The following is a 13311-nucleotide window of genomic DNA, read 5'->3' as shown; positions in this document are numbered from 1 at the left end:
GTGACAAAAAAATTACAAAAATGTGATAAAAGAAATGGACAAAAAAATGACAAAAATGACCAAAAAATGACAAAAATGACAAAAAAATGACAAAAATGTGACAAAATGTGATAAAAAATTGGATTAAAAAATTACAGAAATTTGACAAAAAATGACAAAAATGTGACAAAAATGTGATAAAAAATTGACAAAAAAAGTTACTAAAAGAATATTGCGATAAACGATATTATTGTTTATCGTCTCATCCCTACTTCCAGCACCATTGCATCAGGAAAAGACATTTAAACGGATCTGGACGTCATGTGACCGGACTGCCCCGTGCCCAGGCCTTAATCGCCCCCCCCCCCCCTCCTCACTCATGTCACTCCCAGGGCCTCGCCGGGTCTAAATCATCGACATGTTCTGTTGTAGCGTGAGGTGAGTTCCGAGGCTGCTGAATAAGAAAGCAGACAGCCCGTCGCGCTTATGGAAGTAATTAGTGCATCAACTCCATTTGCTGTTCCTAACCTCCCCCCCCCCTCGTCCTCCCTCCGCCTCCCCCCCCCCTCTCTCATGAATATTCATCCCGCGTCGCCGCCTCTCTCCACCTCGGCTGCCTGGGATAAACTGTCAAAATGTCCGCTCGTCTGAATAAGAACTCCTCTTGAAAAATGAGAAGACGCGAGCGGCGAGTCTTTCTTCTTCTCGGGCCCCGATCGGCGGCGAGTTTGGCGATTAGCTTTATCTCCGTCAGATAGGGCGCCTCAGAGGGGGGACGCGGACGCTTTAATTGGATTTTAATTATCTTCAAGTCAAGACGGACAGTAAAGCCGCTGCGTTATTAATTTGTTCTTAAATTTTACTTTTTTTTCCCCCCGCGCAGATTAAGGCAAAACTGAACGGAGAGTGAGAGATTGTTTGGAGAAATTGGTGGAAAGGAAAACGTTGCTGTTAGTTGTCTGGGGGTGAATCTGAATCCAAACCGTGACGACGGGATTATGGACTGAAACATGTTTAAAGGATAAAACCAGGCGCGAGATAGAGACTAGAATGACAAGACAATAGACCCTTTAACTACTGACATCATCAGTGACATCAGGAAGTGATCAAGAGAAGCAAGATTAAACTAAAACTACAGATTATAATTGTAAAACTACAAAGATGTTTTTCCTGTTGGGGCTTAAGGTGCAAGAACAAGAGGAATCTGATGTTTCCAACAACAGTTAGACATTTGTTTATCGTTACTATGACCACCGCTATCAGATACAGACGGCATCTCTGGAATCGCCCATATATGGTCATGTTTGAAAACAGTTAAGGGGAAAACAATTTTGAAAAAATCTAAACTTTCTGTAATTATTCAAAAACTACTTTAACAAATGCTGAATTATGAATATAGTTTTCTACTAAATATAGATACAAATACATGGGGAGGAGCAAAGTGGTTCAACAGCCCATAAATACATGAATAACGGAGAATGCTAACAGGAAGCTTCATATTAGCAACGTGCTAATGCTAACGGCTAGCTAGTACTAGCTACAACTGCCGTTTTTTCACTTCTACTGCACAATCTGCTGTGAATAAACATCCACATGGACCCGATTTAGACTTGACTTTATTTGTATGTGATAAATAAGTTCATATTCCACCAGAAAATGGCTAAAAAGAGTGAAAAATTGTGTTTCTCAAAAGAGTCTATTTTCAGTTCTATAGTCAGACGGCAGAGCGTCTGTAAGGGGGCGTGGCCTCGCTTTTTAGCCATTTTCAGGTGAAATATAAAAGTTGTTTATCACATAAATAAAGTCAAGTCTAAATCGGGTCCATATGAATGTTTATTCACAGCAGATTGTTCAGTAGAAGCGAAAAAAGCTAGCTAGTGTTATCATTAGCACAGTGCTAATATGTAGCATCATGTTAGCATTCTCTGTTATTTATGTGTTTATGGGCTGTTGAACCACTTTGCTCCTCCCCATGTCTTTGTATCTTTATTTAGTAGAAAACTGTTTTCATAATTCAGCAATAATTAGAGAAAGTTTAGATTTTTCTCCACTTTGTTTTCCCCCTTAACTGTTTTCAAACATGACCATATATGGGCGATTCCAGAGATCCCGTCTGTATCTATATAGGGCTGGGTACCATGACATTTTTTTCTATGCCAGTCCCTCAACAATACTTTTTCAAGCTCTATACAAAGATATTTCTCATATTGATCCATAACACAGAACTTTGATTTATTGTATAAAACAGTGGTTCCCAAAGTGGGGATCGGGACGCTGAAGTGAGGTCACAAACATTTTTGAATCTGAGTTGTTGGTTGAGTGATTTTGGGGCTCACAGACAATCGCCGCTGGGGGCCGACATGCTGCAGTACAATGTGTATATGAGCGGGAAAAGAAGCTAGTTTTCCATTAGAAAGCATTGCACTTGATACATCTTCTAAACAACTGTAAAGCCTGGTGCCTCATTTATCTGACTTTCAACAGCTAGAAATCTCGTACTAATGAGGGCCTGACTCTGATTGACAGGCCGTTAGCATTAGAGCTAACGCCGCGGGTACGATCAAACTACACATCACACAAGGGCGGAGTCTACAGTGATGATCCCGCCCTTGTGCCCTTATTTGAAACATGCTGGAGAAGGGTAGGAGGAGTCTTTAAATCCGCCATGGATTCCCTTACTGTTCCTGGACCAACAGAATCAAAACTTGGATCTGAAGAAATAAGAGAGTTTTCAGAACCTGCTTTTATTTTTAAAATTCTGATATCGGCCTTTCTTAACCTCTTATCCCCCACGTTAACCAAGTGCATCTTCTCCAGGGCTGAGATCTGGACTCTGTGATCACATTCTCTTAGTCAAATCCTTGTTTTTTAGTAAATAACATAATGATGAAATGTAAAAGCGTTCAGTCCTGCTTTCCCGAGTCTTCGTGCTGTTTTGTTTTGTTCCGGTCGAGCCGCGCCTCGTTCTCACTCGCACATTTGTCGTAATTGTAATGGCCGCGTCTCCGTGATGCCTTCATAATGAGCTGGTTATTTTCTCATGTCTCGTTTTATTTTCTGCTCCGTGGAGAGGAGAGTGAAGCGGCCCCACACTGCGCTCAGCGGGGGCCCCCGAGAGAAGGACTTAAACACGACAGGAAGAGAGAGCGGAGCGATGGCTAAATCGCAGCAGAGCCCGCGGAGGAAGAGGGAGCCGGAGTCCGGGCTGGGATTATACTGAGACTCTGAGCTGGACCAGGCTCGGTTTTGAGCTAACCGGACACTAATTCGGCTTTCTGGTCAAAGGCAGAAGCGTCCGGGACTTTCTTACTTCTCACTTCTGTGGTTTTCCTGTTGTTTTGGCAGAACATGGTCATTTCCAGAGCGATATTCCTTGTTACCGTAAATTCTCTAATACTGGCCTGTATTCCATTAGCGGCCGGGTCTCTGACAGTGGCCGGGTTCGAGGCTGGCGGAGGCAAATTAAAGCCGGTCTCTAAAACAGGCCGGGGCTTTTATTAGAAACTATAGCTGTAGAAATATTCCCCATGTTAGGAGTTTGTCTCATACTCGTGTAAATGAAAACTCATGTGCAGGAAGTAACAAACTGAACCCGGGCCGAGGGGGACGCTGCGGAGGAGCTGATCCGAGCGTAACTTTGACACAGATTTAGCCACTTTTCAAACCTCCTGTGACTATATTTGGAAACAGGGAAACACATGTTGTGTGACCCTCCAGGGTTTTAATAAAGTCTCCATCGCGTCTTCACAGCACGTCCAGCTGCTCCGTGTGCAGGTCAGTCCCACGCCTCAAAATAACTCCTCCCATCAGCGCGAGCGTCTCGTCTTCTCTCAGGTCAGTCTCATGATCGATCACAAACACAAACGCTCCGTCTAAACTCAACTTTTACACAAGATAACAACAAATAATCCGGTCCAAGGTAAAAACGAAACAGAAACCTGCAGTGACACTGATGTCAAAGCTCCGCTAACAGCAACGAAACACTTCCTGTTGTCCCGACAAAATAAAAGGCGTCAATGTTCCAGCCGCTGGGAAATGGACACAAATCTTGTTTTTCTTCGTTTTCCTGGTCGTCCGTTTTGCTCAAATAGAAATAAAGGCCTGTCTCTAATTGTGGCCTGGTTCCAATAAAGGCCTGGTCCCAGATGCCCTTGAGTAAATAAAGGTCCGGGCCTATATTAGAGCATTGGGCTAATGCTAACGGAATATATCTATAGAACAAAATTTATCTATAGAACAAAATATATCTATAGAACAAAATATATCTATAGAACACTGCGACTGACCGGGACTGTATAATCTGCTTTTGATTTTCATCATTTAAATAAATGTATATAAATGTTTGAATAAAGAGGAGATTCTTATCGCAGGTTTGGCAATAATTTCAATTGAACTGGACTCAACTGGTGTTTAAAATAGATTTCTGTGAAAATAATGCCGCTGCTCGACCGATTTTGTGTCGATACTTTTTGATACGATATTTGAACTGAAACAACCAAGTCACTTCCTTTAAAGCAGAACTAAGTAACTTGTTTACCTTAATAAATCCTCTCCGTAGTCCCTCTGGGGGTAATACAAGTGTTAATGGGATGATTGGGGGGTCTTTCATCGCCCCCTGGTGTTTCTGACCAGAAAACCACAATTGCATCTTGACTGCCACCGGGTCGGAGTCACCAATACACAATAATGGAATCACGAAAGATAAAGAAAGACAGGAAAAAGAGGCTTTTCTTATTACGCTGCCCACAAATGGAACAAACTACAAAGACTTTTGAACTCTTTAGTGCCTCTGTCACATCTAAAATGCATAGTACTAGATTTGTACCAAGAAAGGTAGGTAGGTAGGTCTTAGCTTTCAAATGCACTCGGTCAAGGCGGAGGATAATAAATATGGCCAAACTGAAAGATAAAAATCTAAATCTGCTGTTTTTGCTACAATCTCACTGCAAATCCGAGAACTTTGTTCTCGCACCCAGAGCTGCGAGAACAAAATGACGTCATTTTGTTCTCGCAGCTCCTGTTCGGCAGCTCTTGCTGACGCATCAGCTCAGCAGAACTTTGTTCGGCAAGGCTGCGAGAACTCTGGCTGTGATTGGCTGGATTTTTAGTGGGCGGGGTTATTGTGGCAGAAGCGGGAAGCGAGAATCCAATGTTTACGTCCTAACACCGGTTCGGAAAATGGAGACAACATGTCTTTGTAGAAGGTTCATACTGTCTTCTTAGGTTAAGGCTATTATAGTTTTGTTTCTTATAGTACGACAGAAAGGTTTAGTTTACCTGCTTGACTACTTTCGATCACTTCCTGTGATCTTCCTTCAACAACATGGATACTTCGCTGAAGGATTACAAGGACACGCAAATGGCAACAAAGTCCTGGGGAGAAACACAAGGACGTTTTGGGCGAGGACGAAGAGGAAACAGAAGAGCCTGGCGCTGCCTGCGTGAAAGAGGCGAGTGATGAATAAAGAAGTGGTTCAGGCTTGTGAACGGAGGAAAACCAGGCTTGTAAACCTTAGACCCTTTCATCAAACACCGGGAAACATCACCAACATGTTCAGTGAAGGTTCTTGGATGGACAAACCTGTACTGAGCTAGACTGACGTCAAACAACATGGTTTTACCGAGTGACACGGAGGTAAGCTTTAACGTTAACGCTAACGTTTTCTAACATAATAAACCAGCGCGAGATGTGGCTAAACATGAAGTCAATCTTCAAAATGTTTGCAATATCGTGACTGATACATTTTATAATAGCTTGAAGTCAAATGGCTCGTTTTATTTCGGTCATTCCTTGTTTGTTTTGGCTGCGGAAAAAGGGGGCGTGTCAGTTCGGCAGAAACACGTCTTGTGGAGGATGAAATGTCAGAGCTCAGACGAACTTTGTTCTCGTTCTTTTTGCCTCAAGAACAAAAGTTCTCGCGTCTTGTGGAGAATGAAGAGGCCTTTAGTCGTCCGTGCTAATACATCACTGTGGCATCGGTAGCTCTCCACATTAGCGCGCCACCACACACGCGCTAACCCCAATTAATCACCGAGCGCTGTTTTCTTTCCCCGTGTCTTTTATCCACACGCCACGCGGCCTCGTCCCCTCATGTTTAATAATGAGCGTGCGGAGGAGGGGGCTAACGCTAGCGCCGCTAACGCCGCCGCGCTGAGTGCTCCTGACGGCGCGCGGACCTGGCCTTAATTACCGCGTTAATTGGTGCGGCGTCGGAGTTGATTTGGTTGCATATTGATTGCGCCGGCTCTTTGTTTAACCCCGGTGTGGAGTAATCGCGCCGCGCCGGGGATTGTGGGTAATCTGATCAGAAGCGAAGGAAGGCGGGAGTGTCGACAAAACGGTGGCGGCGTCCGGGGTCACTGTGGGGCGAGTGAATATGAAACAGGACGGGATGTGGAGCTAAATGACAGCTTTACTGAAACATATGGTGGCAAAATAAACAAACAAATGCACTATTATTAGAAGTAATACGGTAATAATGTGTTTTCATCCTTAAGGAAACACCACTGACCTTTAAAAGCAGCTCTGTGTCTTAATCAGATGTTTCAGGTTATAAATGTGTAGAATTATAAAGCTTTCCAGTTCTATTAGAAGCAGCAATTTTAAACAAAAAAGGACGATTTATTTCTTTGTTCTGAGCCAAAACAGTCCACAGCACCAGAGGATTGAACTGAGCCGACCACATCATCCTGGTTTAGCTTCTGTTTGTCATTAAAGTGTTCGTCTTTGGCTATATCCACATGAAGATAAAACATTTATATTTTCAGAAACGTCCTCTGTGAGCCTGAAGCAGCTCAGTAAATGTGAGCGTCCACACGGGTCGACTCAGGTCTGTAGTTCATCCTCCAGGCCTGTGTGAGGCGCTGTGACGCTCACACAGATAATAAGATGCGCATGTGCAGGAAACTTATGTGGAATGTAAACAGTGAAAAAGGATTTAGGAGCTGCAGAAGAGACGAGGGGGAGAGTTTATTCTTCTGTCAGTGACTTTTACTGTCAGTCCAAAACCACAGACTGACTCGTGTTTTTCTACTCGTCACCTGTGGCTTGTGGACGGCAGTGGAGCAAAGAGGGGCGGAGTCAAACCATCACAGATCCATGAGGAAAACTCATTATAAGGTCAGTAGATTATGGATCACAGACTCTGGAGCTGTGATGTCATCGAGACATCGTAACAACGGAGCCACGTAAACGGCGTTTTCAGATCTTTCCTCTGGGACCTGGTTTGGAAAATGTTCGTTTACAGACGCCCAAAATGCCGGCTCGTATGACCGATACTCAGGACTGATATAATGTCTTTGTGTTTGGTTCTCAGCTTGACTTCGTATCCACAGGGCCTTTGTTTATGTATTTAATGTCACATTAACATTGTTTATACCCTGGTCTGGGTGAATACTTGATTTTGATTGGTTGAAGGTGTCCGTTAAAAACTGATCATGTACACCAGTTAAAAAACAGTTCTATATCACTCCACTGCAGCTGTTTCCATAGTAACGAAAACTGTCCCCAATGAACAGTTTCAGTTTGTGGACTATGGTATAACCGGGATAATGCACGACGAGGCGTCCATTATTATAACTGGACTCCAAACGTCCGACGGTCCAGTTATTTCCTTTACCTTTATTAACCAGGAATGTCATTTTAATTTACCAATTAGTTATATAAAATAACCAGTCACCCATGTAAAATGACCAGTATCGGTTTGACAAAAATGACCCTAAAAGATGTGTTATTGCCCATCACGGGCCCCCGGGCCGCACTGTGTGCACCCCTTGATTAAACTATTCACCTTATTCCGCCCCGCCCACTTTTGCCTCTTTTTGCGTTGTCTCGGCACCTCGTTTTCCAGACACTTCCGGTCGAGCGCGAAGCCCGTTCATTTAAACGGAGAACGAGGGGAAATATTCTCCGCTCAAATCTGATGTTTAGTCGATTGATTTGTGTAAAATGTCCGATGTTCATTTGCACCGACATGTCAACACTGCAGCGTTTCTCTGCGCGGCCTGAAAACAGCTTTGTTTTCGTGTAGCTTCTCAGCTCCATGTTAACACATAGGAGAAAAGGGGCGGGCACAATTCATGGCGGCGCCCACGCGAGGCTCCGGAATAAGGTGAATAGAGAATGTGACGTCATATCACTAAGCATTATGGGATTAGCAGCTATATTCCACTTTTTGTACTGTTTTTAGCTCATGTTAGTCAATGGAAATGTACGCTAACAGCTGCAAAGATGGCGGATCTCCATGGCAACAGTGGAATTTCCCGAACTCTACTGAAAAATGACTAATACTTGCAAATCTGCCACTGATCACAATCCATTTCAAAATGACTCGTCAGACTTCCTGGAGCAGCACATAAAAAAACAGTAAATAAATAGAATCAATAATAAAATGAGAAGTGCAGCTATAGCGATAATGCTTTTCTATTTGTTTCTGTTCTTTAGGAAAGTCATCATGTAGATTTTTGTCACCACAGCAGATTCTGCCTAAAATACTCCAGACTACAGAACGTTTCTCCACAGAACCTTCAGGGAGTTTCTCAAACAAGAGCACAGCCAAAGAAGAGTTGATTTATCATCTATTTGTTTTATGTTTTATTTCAGTTTCCTCCTTTAAACCGCGCCCAGACAAGATGCTAACACGGCGCTCTTTACGTTTATATTTCTGCACAAGAGTCTCTTTGAGCCGGACACTGACGTCACCCCGAGGCAAGTTCACGCCCCATCGGATCCATAATAATAAAGGAAAATAAAGGTTATCAAACAGAACCGATGGTGAGGGTGAAAGGAAGGGTTTACATTCACAAAGTAACAAAACGAGACAAAAGGAGCAGGAGTCGTCTCTGAGCCACAAAACATTAAAGATAACAGGCTGATGCTGCTTCTTCCACAAACCATGTTAGTCCAAAAGCTGTGATCGAGTAAAGTCTGATCAGCTACATGTGTGTAAAAGCAGCTCGAAGGATCCAGGGCTGATCCGGTGTTTCGGTGTCGGCGAGTGCGGTGAGGGTTTTCATAGGGCTGCACAATATGAGGGAAACCGCCATAAAAGACTTATCACCAATATCACCAACTTCAGCGAAAACTAGAACTTCCCGGATTCATTCACTGTCATTTCTACGAGCACTGAAAAACAGAACCCGCCAAGTCCATCATAAAATGTTTTTCAATAAGTTTAAAGTGCACATGACAGGTTTTATTGTTATATGACTTGTTTGGGGTGAAAAGCTTATTCATTTGAAGCCACTCCCGCGGTCCTGAGTTCAAGCTCCAGCGTTTATGGCTCGTCAGCTTCCCCACTGTGCTGTGACCCACCTCCACCCCTTCGTTTTGCCCGAGTTTCCCCCCCGAGTGTTCGTGTGGGTTTTCCAGAGGCCCCCACTGGGTCCTGTGACATCATCACATTCTAGAACCTGAAAACACCCAATAGATACAGACGGCATCTCTGGTCGCCCATATATGGTCATGTTTGAAAACAGGAAAACAATGTGGAGAAAAATCTAAACTTTCTCTAATTATTCAAAAAGTACTTTAACAAACGCTGAAATATGAATAAAGTTTCTACTAAATAAAGATACAAAGACATGGAGAGGAGCAAAGAGGTTCAACAGCCCATAAAAACATAAAAAAACGGAGCTAATGGGGCTAATGCTAACGGTTAGCTAACGCAAGCTACAACAGCCGTTTTTTCACTTCTACTGAACAATCTGCTATGAGAAAATATCCATATGGACCCGATTTAGACTTGACTATCTATATTCTGTGTCTATTGACCCGCTTTGCTGCTGCGAATGCTGTTTGCGCTGCATAGATACAGAAGGCATCTCTGGAATCGCCCATATATGGTCATGTTTGAAAACAGTTAAGGGGGAAAATTTTTTGGAAAAAAGGTAAATTTTCTCTAATTATTTAAAAACTACTTTAACAAACGCTGCATTATGAATATAGTTTTCTACTAAATAATGATACAAAGACATGGGGAGGAGCAAAGTGGTTCAACAGCCCATAAATACATAAAATAACGGAGAATGCTAACTTGATGCTTCATCTGAGCATCGGGCTAATGCTAACGACTAGCTAGCACTAGCTACAACTGCTGTTTTTTTCACTTCTACTGAACAATCTGCTGTGAGAAAATATCCATATGGGCCCGATTTACACTTGACTTTATTTATGTGATAAATAAGTTTATATTCCACCAGAAAATGACCCAAAAGATTCTATTTTTCCCCCTTGTGGAAGCCACGCCCCCTTCTATGGCGCCTTCTGTGTCTATGTCACTTCCTGTCAGTGTCCAATAAGGGAGTAAAACATCACAAGAACGGTCAAACTAAAGAAAGCTGGGTAATATTTGGGTAAAACCTTAGATATATAATAATGTCTAATGTGTCATATGCACTTTAAGCAATTGTTTTATAAAGCATCAAAATTAGATTTCAAAGATACTAAATTATGACCAAAACATTACATTAAACTAAAATAGGAAATCCTGACAGTTTTATTTTTTGGCCACCTCGTTGAAATTGAAGACATGATTTGGGGAAACACTCATTTAAATATTTATGTCTCTAATAAATGAATAATCCTCCGCTGAATACTGTGCAGCCCTACAGCGCTGGGTCGTGGCTGAAGCTCCACCTGGTCTTACCGTTCTCCGGGTGCTCCATCTCCCCGATGCTGCCGTCCGGGGTGGTGCGCTCGTAGTGGTCCTCGGGCAGAGCCAGGGGCCCGAGCCGGGGGCCCGACGAGGACTTGGAGCTGGGCGTCTCGGACTCCTCCAGGCCGCTGTCGTAGTAGCTGTGCTGGGACGAGTCCTGCATGTCCTGAGCCTGGTTGTTGGCCGTGGAGAAGGTCACGCGGCGGTGCGGCAGCTGCCATTGGACGAGAGAGGGGGGAGAGGCGGGGTTAGGTTTGAGTGACACGAGGAGAGTTAACCCCTTAAGTCCCGCCTGAACCGAGCACAGTTTCTCCAGTTTGACTTTACCCCAGTGCAAAAGCTTCTGGAAAAAAGCTGTGAAAATAGCAACAAAACCGAGACGAAAACAATGATGGAAATGTGACAAAAAAGTGAGAAAACATTGACAAAAAAGTGATGAAAAAGTGGCAAAAATGTCACAAGAAATTGACAAAAAAATGACAAAAAAATGACAAAAAAATGACAAAAAATTAAAAAAAAAATACAAAAATGTGATACAAATTTGACAAAAAATAGACGAAAAAATGACAAAAATGTGACAAAAATTTGATAAATTTTTTTCAAAATATTTGACAAAATATTGACGAAAAAATTACACAAATATGACAAAAAATGATACAAATTTGATAAAAATTTGATTTTTTTTAATTATTTTTTTAATTGGACGACAAATTGACAAAAAAAATTACAAAAATGTGACCAAAAAAAAAATAATGGACAAAAAATTGACGCCAAAATGACAAAAAAAGTTACAAAAATGAGTTGAACACCCAACAAAAAAATGACAAAAATGTGACAAAAAAATGACAAACATTTGATAAAAAACGGACGAAAAAACGACAAAAATTGTGATAAAAATTTGACAAAAACATTACAAAAATGTGAAAAAATGTGACCAAAAAAAGAAAAAAAAAGGATTTAAAAAATGACCAAAAAATGACATAAATGTGACAAAAAATGACAAAAATGTGACAAGAAATGACAAAAATGTGACAAAAATGTGATAAAAAAATGACAAAAAATGGACAAAAAATTACAAAAAAGTGTCAAAAAATGACAAAAAATGATTAAAAAAAATTACAAAAATGTGATAAAAATGTGACCAAAATATGACAAAAAATTGATAAAAATTTGACAAAAAAATTACCAAAAATTGACGAAAAAATGGACGAAAAAATGGACAAAAAAATGGACGAAAAAATTGACAAAAAACATCCAAAAATGAGTTGAATACCCAACAAAAAAATGATGGAAAAAAAAATCTGATGACGTGAGGAATAAGATCCTCTCGGTTCAGGCGGGAGTTAACTGTTAGTTAAAGACAATATGAACAGTTATTATTAGGTTAGGGTTACTCAGTTTTACCCCAGCGACACATGTATGAAGATGAAAGCAGAACATGCTGTGGTAGAAACGTCATAGGTCAAGATCGCAGTGGCCTTAGTAACTGCATTAGAACAGAAAATCAATTACATTTTCTCCGTAAGAACAGCATTTCCGGAGGGTTTTTTTTTTGGCTCGTGGTCAAACTGTGTACCTCAGATCAGGGTTGCCAGGTTTCAGCAGCCAAATCCGCCCAACACTTCACGTAACCATATTTAAATAGGGAAAACATGGAAGAGCTTGGCAGCTTCTATCTTCACCTGCTTTGGAGCTATAGAGAAGGAGAGGCTAAATGCTAACGGCGTCTGTGACTGAGGACACGCGTGAAGACCAGACAGGTACACATGAACTCGTCTAAGCTCAGAACATATCTCAGTGTCGAAAAACGGTGGCCTGTTCCTTTAAACACTTTTGGAAAATGGCACCGAAATCAGGATTTTAGCAAAATATTTTAAAGAAAGTGAGACAGTCTCTTGAACGGCTGTTTAAAATGAGCTTTTCCCAAAGATTTGGCTTCCAGTAAAAAGCCAAACATCCCATCATGATCTTTTTTAATTCTTTTATTTCAAATGTTTAAACATATTTGACAGTTTAAGTTTTTTCACCATTAGCATTTACCCATCAAACATCACAAATTAACAAACAAACATCACAAATTATCAACGAGATGTTTTCAACCGTTGTCAACCCATCGCCCACAATTATGAGATGGCAAAGGCTGGTCACAAATTATTAAAATTATTAAAATTATTTCAGTATATTAAGTATGTTCTGTGTACTGAACATACAGATCATTTGAGATTTTACTTTATATAAGAATTAAAGTATAAAAGTGGCCTCTGAGCTTAATGCTTTATTCAAGGTTGCCCATTGAGTCCAATTGTATTTGCAATATAAATATTTCCCCTCGTTCCTCCGTTTGAAGGAATATTTGCGAATCTGAAGAAACAAAACATGCAGAGATTATTAGCGTTAATGGCATTCAACATTTAGCACCAAAAAGAGTCTTCACAATGATACAAGTCCAGGAGAAGGACTTTGTGAGGAAACTACTCCAAAAAGTACAAACACTCGTCCCAAAGTCGATCCAAAAATCTCAAAATCAAACCAAACTAAAACCGCTTTTCCCCGCAGCGCCTCGGCTTGATTTCAAACCGAAAATCCAAAAGTACATTTCTCACTAATTATCCTCCTATATCCCCCTCGCCCGATTCCCCGACGCGCCGAAGAGAAAGACATCACAGGGAAAACCTTC

General features: G+C 41.5%; 1 protein-coding gene across 2 annotated transcripts in view; it reads right to left on the bottom strand.

Moving 5' to 3' along the window:
• LOC306982383 (protocadherin-1-like) overlaps positions 1–13311 on the bottom strand; it is a 282274-nt gene that overhangs the window by 64077 nt on the left and 204886 nt on the right. For both annotated transcript variants that reach the window (XM_079582296.1, XM_079582297.1), the window contains exon 4: positions 10626–10848. In XM_079582296.1, coding sequence (XP_079438422.1) covers positions 10626–10848 — 223 coding nt within the window. The remainder of the gene's footprint in view (positions 1–10625; positions 10849–13311) is intronic.

This window comes from Gobius niger (genome assembly GCF_951799975.1).
Source record: "Gobius niger genome assembly, chromosome: 24".
Classification (NCBI taxonomy): Eukaryota; Metazoa; Chordata; class Actinopteri; order Gobiiformes; family Gobiidae; genus Gobius; species Gobius niger.
This window is presented reverse-complemented; position numbering and strand designations above follow the sequence as displayed.